The sequence below is a fragment of the Trachypithecus francoisi genome, unplaced genomic scaffold (genome assembly GCF_009764315.1).
Source record: "Trachypithecus francoisi isolate TF-2019V2 unplaced genomic scaffold, Tfra_2.0 Lachesis_group8, whole genome shotgun sequence".
Lineage (NCBI taxonomy): Eukaryota > Metazoa > Chordata > Mammalia > Primates > Cercopithecidae > Trachypithecus > Trachypithecus francoisi.
This window is the reverse complement of record NW_022681473.1, coordinates 33,246,693-33,261,005: the sequence shown is the minus strand read 5'-3', so window position 1 is coordinate 33,261,005 and position 14,313 is coordinate 33,246,693. Positions and strand designations below refer to the sequence as shown.

At 36.0% G+C, this 14,313-nt stretch overlaps 1 protein-coding gene across 4 annotated transcripts in view; it reads left to right on the top strand.

Annotated features, from left to right (window-relative positions):
• Positions 1-14,313, top strand: part of ELP4 (elongator acetyltransferase complex subunit 4) — a 266,706-nt gene that overhangs the window by 28,848 nt on the left and 223,545 nt on the right. For all 4 annotated transcript variants that reach the window (XM_033205263.1, XM_033205264.1, XM_033205261.1 and 1 more), the window contains exon 3: positions 3,329-3,450. In XM_033205263.1, the coding sequence (XP_033061154.1) occupies positions 3,329-3,450 (122 nt within the window). The remainder of the gene's footprint in view (positions 1-3,328; positions 3,451-14,313) is intronic.

The window sequence follows — 14,313 nt, the reverse complement described above, 5'->3', positions numbered from 1 at the left end:
TTCTAATGTAGTTACAGTGTTTTGCAATGCCACTAGCAATGTTGGAGCATTTTATTTGCTCCATATACTTGTCAGCTAAACAACTTTTAATATGTTTTTTTGGCCATTCATGTATCTTTTTTTGTAAAGGTTGTGTTCACATCTTTTGCTCATTTTTATGTTGTCCAATTTGTGTTCTTATTGCATTATGAAAGTTGCTAAAATATATACTGGATACCAGTCCTCTACTATATATATGTATTGCAAATATTTTCTATCTGTAGTTTGCCTTTTTTAAAACTTCCTATTAGCTGTCTTTTCAAAGGCAAATTGTAAAAATTTTTATGAAGTTTAATTTATTCATTTTTTTTCTCCAGTTCATGCCTTCATGTCCTAAGAAACGTTTGCCTACTCCAAGGTTGCGAAAAAGGCATTTTCTTCTAATAGTTTTAATTATTTCAGCTTTTTAAACTCTATGATCTATTTCAAGCTAATATTTATTACTAGTTCAAGAGATAAGATGGAGGTTTTTGCTGTTTTTTGATTGAGTATCCTGTGAGGTAAGATGGAAGTTTTTATTGCTTTTTGTCGTTTAAATATGGATATTCAGTTATTGCAGGACCATTTGTTACAAAAAATTATTTCTCGGCCGGGCGCGGTGGCTCAAGCCTGTAATCCCAGCACTTTGGGAGGCCGAGACGGGCGGATCACGAGGTCAGGAGATCGAGACCATCCTGGCTAACACGGTGAAACCCCGTCTCTACTAAAAAAAAAAAATACAAAAAACTAGCCGGGCGAGGTGGCGGCGCCTGTAGTCCCAGCTACTCGGGAGGCTGAGGCAGGAGAGTGGTGTGAACCCGGGAAGCGGAGCTTGCAGTGTGCTGAGATCTGGCCACTGCACTCCAGCCTGGGTGACAGAGCGAGACTCCGTCTCAAAAATAAATAAATAGGCCGGGCGCGGTGGCTCAAGCCTGTAATCCCAGCACTTTGGGAGGCCGAGACGGGCGGATCACGAGGTCAGGAGATCGAGACCATCCTGGCTAACACGGTGAAACCCCGTCTCTACTAAAAATACAAAAACTAGCCGGGCGAGGTGGCGGGCGCCTGTAGTCCCAGCTACTCGGGAGGCTGAGGCAGGAGAATGGCGTAAACCCGGGACGGGGAGCTTGCAGTGAGCTGAGATCCGGCCACTGCACTCCAGTCTGGGCGACAGAGCGAGACTCCGCCTCAAAAAAAAAAGAAAAATAAATAAATAAATAAATAAATACAAAAAATTATTTCTCCACCTTTATCAAAAACCAATTGTATGGATTTATTTCTGGACTCTATTCTTTTCCACTGATCTATATTTCTGTCCTTTTGCTAATTCCACATTACCTTGATGGCTGTAGCTTTATAGTAAGTCTTGAAATAAAATAGTAAGTCTTCCAACTGTGTTCTTTGTTCACATTTCTTTGACTGTTGTATTAGTCCCTTCTCGCACTGCTCTAAAGAAATACTTGAGACTGGGTAATTTGTAAGGAAAATAGGTTTAATTGGCTGATGGTTCTGCAGGCTGTACAGGAATCATGGCTGTGTTAGGAAACTTACAATCATGGCCAAAGGCAAAGGGGAGGCAGGCACATCTCACATGGCAGGAGCAGGAGGAAGAGAAAGAGTGGGGAGGTGCTACATGCTTTTAAACAACCAGATCTCATGATAACTCACTATCATGAGAACAGCACCAAAGGGAAAATCCACCCCCATGAACCAATCACTTCCCACCAGGTCCCAGCTCCAACACCGGGGACTACAATTTGACATGAGATTTGGGCAGAGACACAGACCCAAACGATATTAACTGTATTCTGTAACCTTGGATTTCTTTGTAAGCTTTAGAATTACCTTGTCAATTTCTCCAAAAAGCTTACTGGGATTTTTATTGGGATTCCATTAAATCTACAAATCAATTTGAAGATTTGAGTCTTCTATCCTATGAACATGATATATCTCTCCATTTGTTTAGGTCTTCTGTACTCTCAGAATGTTTTGTACTTTTCAATGTAGAACTAATTCTTACACATATTTTGTTAAATTTATCCAAAATATTTAATTACAAGTGAGATTTCTAAAATTTCAGTTCCTATTTGTTACTATTACGTAGAAGTACAATTAATGTATTAGTATAGTACAATTAGTATAGTATTAATATAGTATAATTCTTTAAATACTATAAAGCCAAATCCAGGAATATGATATATATTAGTATATAAAATATATTAATGCAATATAATTGTAGAATAATTATAATTCTATATATTGTAGTAATGACAATATAATTATATTGCATCTCTATATAATTATATAACTACAATATAATTATATTGTAGTTATATATTTATATGACTATAATCTATCATGTATAATTATTATAATTTTGCTTTAAATGCCATGAAACCAAAGTCAGTAATATTACATAGCTAAGACCTTCCATACGATATTGATTAGAAGTGGTGAAAGTAAATATACCTCCATTTTTCCCAATCTCAGAAGAAAAGCATTGCATCTTACCATTACATATGATGATATCTATAAGTTTTTTGTAGATCCCATGTGTCAAGTTGAAGATGTAATATTACTGGATTTGGTTTTACAGTATTTAAAACCAAATTGTACTAATTTTATGTAATATAAATATATATTCTATTACTGGATTTGGTTTTATGATATTTAAAGAATTATTTTCATATATTTTTGTGAGGCATATTAGTCTGTAGCTTTCTATTTCTGTGGTATCTTGGTCTAGTTTTGGTATTGGGGTAATACTGGCCTCATAAAATGAGTTTAGAAGTGTTTCATCCTTTCCTCTTTTCTGAAGGAGTACATGTAGGATTGGTATAATGACTTCCTAAAATTTGATGATAATGTGTAGTTTTGTAAAACTCTTTGATTTTGACGTTAGAGTAATAATGGGCCTATAAAGTAGGAATTGTTTCCTTTTCCTTTTTGCTGAGTTTAAGTACTGGTATTATTTTTTCCTTAAAATGTTTAAATTTGCTAGTGAAGTTCCCTGTATCTGAAGTGTGTATGTATGTGCAGGGGGTAATTTTGTGGATATCAAAGTGATGTAGTAGTTGGAGAATGATGTCTGGAGCCAGAAAGTCTATTAAAAGTACTTAGTTCTCATTGACTCTCTTTACAAGTCTTAGCTTATCTAACTGTGCCTCAGGAATATGCAATTATTGTTCCACCTCATATAATTGTTTTAAGGGAAAAAAATATAAAAACATATGAGTGTGCTTGCTATTTGATACCCATTTGATTCTTTTCTTGCTATATGTTTCTAACTGCAACTTTTCCTTTTTTACAGAGGAGGATAAATATAATATTTACTCACCTTTGCTCTTCAAGTGTTTCCTGGCAGAAGGAATTGTCAATGGGCATACTTTGTTGGTTGCGTCTGCTAAAGAGGATCCTGCCAACATTTTACAGGTATAGAATATATGAACTTAATATTGCATTTTGAATGTTTCATGAAAAAATACTTTCATGTATGTAAAGATATATGTTTGTATATATACAAACTATATTTAAATGCATTAACGAGATTATACATTTTTTAAAATCTCAGTAAAAAGTATCAAATTTATTAGAACATAGAGTTACATTTTAAACTAACGTTCTTGAACAATTTTTTAAAACTTCATATGAGAGGTGGGGAAATATTAAGCTATTAAAAAATGACACTAAGTAAAATTACTAGACCAGGCATTCACAAAAGTCGTGCTTAATAGCAAAAAATTCTAGTTTACACTTCTTATTGAAGAAAGGGGAAAATATCCTTTAATTTTTTTTTGCTTCTAATTATAACATCTTCATTTTGACTACTACTATGGTAAAGCAAATTTTCCAAAGTCTAAGTTTTCTATACTACTAACAAAGTATGGCTTAACTGTTGCTCTTAAGAAGCCTTTAAAAGAAACTTGAAATTTGAATTTTCAGCCTGAAACTATTATATAAAGTATAGGAAATCACTACTATATGAGTTAAAGCAAATAATGGAATAAAAACAAAAGGGGTATCTATATAATCAGCAAATTAGCTGATAAGACATTTTAAATATTTTACATTTCTACTTAGCACAAGCAAAAATGATTCCAAGGCACTACAATATTTGCCATTTTTACTGCAAGCTGTAGGCAATTTTTTTTCTTTTAGTTTTGAAGAGATGAGGTCTCACTATGTTGCCAGGCTGGTCTTGAATTCCTGGCCTCAAGGGATTCTCTCACCTGGGCCTCCCAAAGTTCTGGGCTTACAGTTATGAGCCACCACATCCAGCCTAGTGCAAGCTTTAATCATAGTTTCATTCTAAATGTATCTAAGGAAATTAAAATGTTCATACATAAAAAAATTATTATATCTGATAGGTAATATTCTACACTGTCATGATAATAAGAGAACTCTGGAAAACATTACATGAAGCAAAACAATTGCAGATTGTTTGGTAATTATATTACCAATATGCCAGAGGTATAAATCAGAAGAATCAGATATTAGAAGTACACATTGATTAATATTAGTTTTCTTGGAGAATGCCACAAATGATTCTCTTCCATGATAAAATATGTCATTAATGTACTGAATCTTTAAGCCAAAGCACACTTTTTTCCTCAGAGAGGACGTTTTTAACTTTTAGAATTCTTAGTTTCTTTGTCCATAACAGAATCCTAATTTAAGCCATTATTTGAATAGAGTTCATAATCTAAAGTCATTTTTCCATAGGATATTTTAATTTTAGTACATAGTTTGCAAAATGGCAAATTAGTCATTTATAAGGAATTTGTAACATAATAAATACTAATTCATAATACCTGTGAATAAATGCCAACAAACTTCTTTGCCTTAGTATAAAAGTTACTATAATGCTGAGGTCAAAACTAACATAATTCATTCATATGATTCAGATTTTGCTTGTTAAATAGTACTACCATAAAATCCAAAGCAGAAACCTGTATATAATTGATTTTCCTCTGGTTGTAGGGCTTATTTTTTTTTCAATCACTTTTTTAGTTGTTTACTTTTTACAATATTTTTTAGTGTTTTCTTTTGTTCTTTTTCCTGCCTTTTATCATCTTGGCCAACTTCTGGACAGTGCTACACTTGCTAGGAGCAGTGGAGTAAAGGCCAAAACCATTGTTGTAAGTAAGCTATACAGGTTCTTCGTGGCATATTCCACACTATACTGAGACTAAGATTTTATATGAAACATCTATATAGCCATCATAGGAAAATTTTGCCAAACAGAACCAGAAATGCCTATATATGCTTTTTAAAATAAAGTGTTTTATTTTTATTTTTTCCTCTTTCAACCCAGGTAGCTGATGTTAAAAATTTTCAGTTTGCTTTAGAGAACACTTTAATTTCAAAACTAATCCCTGACATCTTTCTTAGGGGTGCCTTTAATTTGTACAAGTTAGTATTAAAAATCTCAGTGTACTTTACATATCCTTCTTTAGATGATGTGAGGGAGTTTGAAGCTGTAAAAGAAATATTACCTTTTTCATCAAGCTTTTATAAAATAGTCATTTATGGAAGTAATTGTGTGTTGTAAAGGCTTAGTCATACAACAGTTTTATGGTGTAGGAGAATAAAATATAAAACTATAGTTAAAAACAAAACAGACTCTTAAAAAGTACACCATGTCTGACCCAGTTGCACATGTCTGACCAAGATAGATTAATAAAGTCCAGATTTCTCCTCATGCCTGAAACAGCTGGAAAAAAAAAAAAAAAGCAGCATAGAGTATAAGAAATAACAGTTTTCAGAACACTTGGCATCAGATAATAAAAGTGATTCCTAGATATGCAAAACAAAGAAGGCAAACCCTATAACTTCCCTACCTTACTGAGTACAGTGTTTCCAAGCCACAGTGCAAAGAAGAGAAACACAAGATAAGATGACCTTCAGGCGGCACAACTAGGAGCACAGTGAGGTCAAGGAAATTCTATTTATAAATCAGAGTACCTGAATGGGAAGAGGTATATACATCAAGTGAGTTAGAAATCTGCATAGGGTCTCCCTCTAGTCTTCAGTTGAGTGCTCACCTGTACATGTACATGAGGAAATGGCCTGGGGTTAGAAAAGGAACTACCTGACAATATTAGAAGTAACAATCCCCAGGGCCAACAGTAATTCCTGCTCCCACATGCCAGAGTGAAAAACTTCATAATTCATGAGATGTCAGGTGGGGTATTTAGAAGAGTTTTGCATTGGTAAAGAGCAAAAATATCCCCAGGTTATAAAACACTGCTCTGGTCCTGTCTAATGAGGCGTAAAAACAAGGTCTGAAGTAACCAACTGTTTTCAAGTAACTTAACTGTGTCCCAGTCCAAAGCTCAAAATACGATAATATTAAAGTGTCCAGCACTCAACAGGATAAAATATTCTGTGTCTGGTTTTCAATTAAAACATAATAGACATGCAAAAAATAAGAAAATATAATTTATAATATGGAGAAAAGTAAAAGCACAAAAGAAATGTCATGATAGAATTAGCAGATGAAAACATACGTTTTATTATAAGTATATTCTAAATATTCAATAAACTAGAAGGAAGATTAAACATGTTAAATGGAAACATGGAAGATGTAAATATAAACACATGTTAAACTTCTAGAGATGAAAACTACAGTGACTGCAATGAAAAATACACTTGAGGTGCAAAGTGGATTAGACACTGAAAAAGAAAAGGCTAGTAAATTTGAAGACATGGATTTAAAATTATACAAGATGAAACCTGCAAAATAGACTGGGGAAACAAAAGGATGTTTGCATTAGTGAGCTGTAAGATAACTTAAGGGTCCCTAACGTGGGATTGGACTCTGTGAAGGGAGAAGGAGTGGTACAGAACAAATATTTGAAGAAATAAGGAATGAAAGTATTCCAGAAATAATGAAAAATATACCACAATTCTAAGGTGTCTGGCAAATGCCAAGTTTTAAAAGTCCTGAAGAAAACAACATCAATGCACATCATAATCAAATTTCTTGAAACAAGTGATAAAGAGAAAATCTTGAAAGTGACCAGAGATAAAAGCACATTACATAGATAGAACCAAAGATAAGAATGACAGCTGACTTTTAGTTGTAGGCAATACAAACCAGAAAACAAGGAGGAAGTCTTTAAAATGCTAAAAAATAAAAATAAAAACATGCTATCAATTCAGAATTCTATACTCAGCAAACATCTTTCATAAACAAAGATTTTGCAATTTTAAAAGGTTTTTTATGAAAGCAAAATCCTTTCTCAAATGCTAAAATCCAAAAGAAGTCACAACCACCAGGCTTGCATTGTAAGAAATACTAAATAAAGTTTTTCACAAAAAAAATCAAAATAATACCAAATGAATATTTGGATCTAAACAAAGTTATCAGAAGGACTGGAAATAAGTAAATATATAATACTTTTATTTAAGTGAATATAAAATACTTTTTTTCTCATTTTGTAAAGATAAAGTCATTAATGGTGAGAAGGAGAGAATAGAGGAAAAATGCAGAATTTGGAGCATGATGGATATATTTTTTGTCTTGATTATATTAATAGCTTCCAAAGTATATATGTAAAGGGACTCAAAAATTTGTGGAAAAATGGAATTAAAACATAAAACCATAAACATTATTTCAAAACATAAACTCCATCAAGTTCAAGACACTTTTGTGAGTGAGGATACCAGCCATTTAGTCCATTCTTAAAGAACTGAGGGTCCTGGGAATTTAACCATGTCAGTAGTCTTTTTTACTTTAACTGAAGAAAAATGGTGACATGTACATATTTTTTTTTAAGATTGGGAAACAAAAAGAAGTTGGAAGGAGCCAAATCGGTACTGTGAGATGGACACATAATGATTTCCCATCGAAACTCTTGCAAAAATACCCTTGTTAGATGAGAGGCATAAGCAGGAGCTTGTCATGGTGGAAAATGACTCACTGGTGAAGATTTCTTTCCCAGACATTTTTTCTGCCAAATCTTTGGATATATTTCTCAAAACAGTCATAATAAGCAGATGTTGTTCTTTGGCCCTCCAGAAAGTCAGCAAACAAAATGCCTTCAGCATCCCAAAAAGTTGTTGTCATGACCTTTGCTCTTGACTTGTCCCCTTGTGCTTTCACTTCATCACTTCGACCTCTTGCTAGCCATTGCTTTGATTGTGCTTTTTCTTCAGGATCATACTGGTAAAACCATGTTTCATTACCTATCATAATTTGTTGAAGAAATGCTTCAGGATCATGATTGCACTTGTTTAAAATTTCCATTGAAAGCTCTGCTCTTTGCAGCTGATTTTGGCATAACAGTTTTGGCACCCATAGATTGGAAAGTTTGCTCAACTTTAATTTTTTAGTCAGAATTGTGTCAGCTGAACCAATTGAAACGTCTGTGGTATTGGCTATTGTTCTGCTGTTAATCATTAGTCCTCTTCAATTAGGGCATGAACAAGATGAGTTTTTTCCCTGCAAATTGATGTGGATGGTCTGCAGCTGCAGCCTTCATCTTCAACATCATCTCATCCTTTCTTAAAATTAGTTATCCATTTGTAAAGTGCTGATTCTTTGGGGCATTGTCCCCATAAAATATTCTCAAAGCATCGATGATTTTACCATTCTTCAACCCAAGCTTTACCATAAATCTGATGTTTTCTCTTACTTCAATTTTAGCAGAATTCACATTCTCTAATGGGTCTCTTTCTAAACTGCTAACCGTTCTTCTTAGTGCCTCAAACTAGATCTTGTTAAGACAAATTAGTATGAGTTTATTTTGGTGCAGGAAAGTTTTGGAAGTTATGCATAGTTTTTTTCACAATACACTTTTACCGTAAACTTTTTAAAGACTCCTTGTACTGCTGTAAAATATTACCAAATTACATGCATTAAGTATGGGCAGTTTATTATGTGTCTGTTACACCTGAATAAAGCTATTTCTAAGAAAAATGGAATTTCAGTTAGTAAATTCATGTTCAAGTACAAGTTCTGCTGTTTTTTAAATAATTTCTGCAACTTGCTTGTACATTACCTCCTCTTTTATGAAATAAGGGTAACACTTGACCTTGTGAAAGTCTTTTCAAAACATATTATGACCATAATTTTATAAGTTAAGAGATATGAGACTAGGTTGACACAGATTTCTAACCTAGTAACAAAAATAATAATAATCAAACTTCCCTTTACTCTGGTTTCCCTAGCAATTCTGATATAAATAAAATGTGAGATATTTTATTTAGAGGACTGTATGTCACTGTGGTCATCTCTTAGGCCTCATCTAACTTGGCTCATCAACAGCACTTGATATCATTGATCACTCATTCTTTCCTGATATACTTTCTTCCTTTCAGGATACTACACTTTCTTGGTGTTCTCCTCTCTCTAACTAGCCACTCTTTCTTATTCTTCTTTGCTATTTCTTACTTATTTACTCAAACTTTTAATAGACGTGTCTTAGGACTCAGACCTTAGGACTCCTCCGTTTCTGTTCTCTCACTGATCACGTCTGCCCCGAGGATGTCAATACTATGTATATGCTGATGACTTTCAAATTTATAATCTAGTTGGACCTATCCTGAGCTGCTACTGCGTTCTGTACATCTGACTCCTACAATTGTAATATCCAGCTCCCTACAGTACCTCTTATTTTAGTCTGTTGGAGATCTCAAACGTAACATTTCAAAACCAAACTCCTGAACTGCTCTCCCCAAGCCTGTTCCTTTTTCAGCCTTTCCCATCTCAATTAATGCCAACTCACATCTTCTGTTTGCTCCAGCCTAAACCAAGAATTCATCCTTATCTTTTTCTCCTATAGTCTCCTTCAATTTCTCAGGAAATACAAATATATTACTTTGAACATAAATTATTTATTGCTTGGCCTCCTTGTTTCTACCTTTGCTTCTCTTCAGTCTGATCTCACCAAAATATTCAGTGAGCCTCTTCAGATGTAAGTCAGATCATGTCACTCATCTAAACTCAAAACTCTCCAGAAGACAAAGGCCACAGTCCTTACAGTGACTTTCAAGGCCCTGTCCGACCTCATTACTTAATATCTCCCCCTGATTTTATTCTGTTTATATGAACTACCTTGCTTGCTAGGCATGCTCCAAAATTAGGGCCATTGGATTTGTTGTTCCCTTTGCTAAGAACTTTTTTGCTTCTCTCAGACTTTGCTCAGATGTTGCCATCTCAGCAGGGCCTAACCTAACTACCCTAATAAATGTTACAACTTCCTACTCCCACTCCCCAGGCCTCCTAATCCTGTTAGCTGCCTTATTTTTCTCCATAGCCTTACTGTCACCTGATATGCTTTATAATTTACTTCTGTATTTGTTTATTGTGTTTCTTCCGTACAAGTCTTTTCTGTTTTATTCATTGCTATATTTCTGTTGCCTAGTACAGTGGATGACAAATGTATACTTACTATATGTGAATAGTCTGAGGAAACATGCCCAAATATTTGGTCAAATATTATTCTAGGTGTTCCCATAAGGGTGTTTTGAATGGAATTAGCATTTAATTTGGTAGACTGAGTAAAGTAGATTGCCCTCCCTAATTTGGGTGGGCCTCAGCCAGTCAACAGAAGACCTCAATAAAACAAAAACACTGACCATCCCCTGAGTCAGAGAAATTTTCCTGCCTCTTTTTAAACTTGATAATTGGCTTTTTCCTGCCATCTGACTCTTACCGAAACATCAGCTCTTCCTGGGTCTTGAGCCTGCCAGCTTGCAAATTGGAATTACACCTTGGTTCTCTTGGTTCTCAGACCAATGGACCTTGATTAGAACTACACTATTAACTCTCCGAGGTCTCCAACCTGCCAACTTACCCTGCAACTCTTCGGATTTGCCCACATTTATAATGATATGAGACAGTTTCTTACAATAAATCTCTTTGCACACACAAACACACACACTATTGGTTCAGTTTCTCGAGAGAGCCTTAAATAATACAATTTTTAATGCATTAAAGCAGGGGCCCCCAACCCTCAGGCCATGGATCAGTACTGGAACGGGGCCACACAGCAGGAGGTGAGCAGCAGGCAAGTAAACAAAGCTTCATCTGTATTTACAGCTGCTCCTCATTGCTCATATTACTGCCTGAGTTCTACCTCCTTTCAGATCAGTGGTGGCATCAGATTCTCATAGGAGCATGAACCCTATTGTGCACTGCTCATGCAAAGGATCTAGGTTACGCACTCCAAATGAGAATCTAATGCCTGAAGATCTGTCACTGTCTCCCATCACTCCCGTCTAGCTGCAGGAAAACAAGCTCAGGGCTCCCACTAATTCTACATTATGGTGAGTTACATGATTATTTGATTGTATATTACAATGTAATAAGGATAGAAATAAAATACACAATAAATCTAATGCTCTTGAATCATCCAGAAACCATCCCAGTCTGTGGAAAAACTGTCTTCCACAAACCAGTCCCTGGTGCCAAAAAGGTTGGGGACTGCTGCATTAAAGGATTCTCTTACTCTAGAATATCATAGGTTTGGTTTTGTTTTAAAGTTGTTATTTTTTTCTCTGGCTTTCTTCCATCTTCCCCAGCTTTACTGAGATGTAATTGGCTAATACAAGTTTATATATTTTATATATATGAATTATTTTATATACATATAAAAAATGCATGTAACGCGATTTGGTATATGTGTACATTGTGAAACGATTACCACAATCAAGTTAATTAACACATCTATCACCATGCATACTTACGATTTTTGGTGTGGCAGGAACACTTTAAATCTACTGTTTTAGCAAATTTTAAATATACAATACAATATAATTAACTATAGTCACTATACTGTACATTAGATCCTCAGAACTTACTCATGTGATAACTGAAGGTTTGTAGCCTTTGACCAACATCTCTTCATTTCTTCTACACTCCAGCCCATCACAACCACCACTCTTCTGTCTCTAGTTTTGAACTAAGGAATGTATTCTAGTGTCATCATATCCATTATGATTTATCTTGTGCATTTAGAATGTATTATCAAAGATATTATTATTGCTGACACAAAAACCTAATTGCCTTAAGCATTAGATTAGTTTTTATATAGCATTTCAGATTTGATAGTCAAGTTATATATTCACCGTAAAGTTGAATGTGTGATCTTTAGGAAAAATTAACTTGTTTGCTTTCAATGTCATTATTTCCTTTTAAATAAAGCCACTTACACAGATAAGTACTGAAAGTAGTCAAAGCACGTATATGCTAAATAATCTACAAAGTTAACATTTCCCTAAATTAATAAATTTAGTGATTCATTTTTAAATTATTTGAATTTTGATTATGTTTTCATATTTCACACTGCTCTACTCTGAAAATATATCTGGTTTTAATACAGTCATTTCACCTGTTAGTAATATTTCCTAAATTCCTAATATTGTCATTTTATACTTCTTATATATTTGTTATGGAATAAACAGTATTTGATTTTTTGGCACACTTACAATGTTGTACAAGCACTGTGATTAGAACAATAAAATGGATACTTAAAGTGAGGGAGGCGCCCAAGATGGCCGAATAGGAACAGCTCCAGCCTCCAACGCCCAGTGTGAGCAACACAGAAGATGGGTGATTTCTGCATTTTCAACTGCAGTACTGGGTTCATCTCACTGGGGCATGTCAGACAGTCGATGCTGGTCTGCAGTTGCAACCCGACCAGCGAGAGCTGAAGCAGGGCAAGGCATTGTCTCACCTGGGAAGCTCAAGGGGGAAGGGAATTCCTTTTCCTAGCCTAGGGAAGCTCAGACACACAACACCTGGAAAATCAGGTAACTCCCACCCTAATACTACACTTTACCAAGGGTCTTAGCAAAGGCACACCAGGAGATTATATCCCACACCTGGCCCAGAGGGTCCCATGCCCACATAGCCTCCCTCATTGCTGGCACAGCAGTCTGAGATCTAACTGCAAGGCGTCAGCAAGGATGGGGGAGGGGGGCCCACCATTGCTGAGGTGTAAGTAGGTAAACAAAGCCGCGCAGAAGCTCGAATTGGGTGGAGCTCACCACAGCTCAAGGAGGCCTGCCTGCCTCTGTAGACTCCACCTCTGGGGACAGGGCATAGCTAAACAAAAAGCAGCAGAAACCTCTGCAGATGGAAAAGTCCCTGTCTGACAGCTTTGAAGAGAGCAGTGGTTCTCCCAGCATGGAGGTTGAGATCTGAGGAGGGACACACTGCCTGCTCAAGTGAGTCCCTGACCCCTGAATAGCCTAACTGGGAGACATCCCCAAGTAGGTGCAGACCCACACCTCACACCTCACACGGCCGGTTAAACCCCTGAGACGAAGCTTCCAGAGCAAGAATCAGACAGCAACACTCGATGTTCAGCAATATTCTATCTTCTGCAGCCTCTGTTGCTGATACCCAGGCAAACAGGGTCTGGAGTGGACGTCAGACAGCAAACTCCAGTAGACCTACAGCTGAGGGTCCTGACTGTTAGAAGGAAAACTAACAAACAGAAAGGACACCCACACCAAAACCCCATCAGTACATCACCATCATCAAAGACCAAAGGCAGATAAAACCACAAAGATGGGAAAAAAGCAGGGCAGAAAAGCTGAAAATTCAAAAAATCAGACTGCATCTCCCCCTCCAGAGGAACACAGCTTATCACCAGCAACAGAACAAAGCTGGACGGAGAATGACTTTGACTAATTGAGAGAAGAAGGCTTCAGTCGATCAAACTTCTCAAAGCTAAAGGAGGAACTATGTAACCAGTGAAAAGAAACTAAAAACCTTGAAAAAAGAATGGGTGAATGGATAACTGGAATAATCTATGCAGAGAAGACCTTAAAAGAACTGATAGAGATGAAAACCATGACACGAGAACTACGTGACAGATGCAAAAGCTTCAGTAACCGACTCCATCAACTGGAAGAAAGAGTATCAGTGATTGAAGATCAAATGAATGAAATGAAGTGACAAGAGAAGTGCAGAGAAAGAAGAGTAAAAAGGAATGAAGAAAACCTCCAAGAAATACGGGATTATGTGAGAAGACCAAATCTACGTCTGATTAGTGTGCCTGAAAGTGATGGGGAAAATGGAACCAAGTTGGAAAACACTCTGCAGGATACCAGGAGAACTTCCCCAACCTAGTAAGGCAGGCCAAAATCCAAATTCAGGAAATACAGAGAACGCTACAAAGATAATCCTCGAGAAGAGCAACTCCAAGACATATAATTGTCAGATTCACCAAAGTTGAAATGACGAAAAAGATATTAGGGGCAGCCAGAGAGAAACGTCAGGTTACCCACAAAGGGAAGCCCATCAGACTAACAGCAGATCTATCGGCAGAAACTCTAACA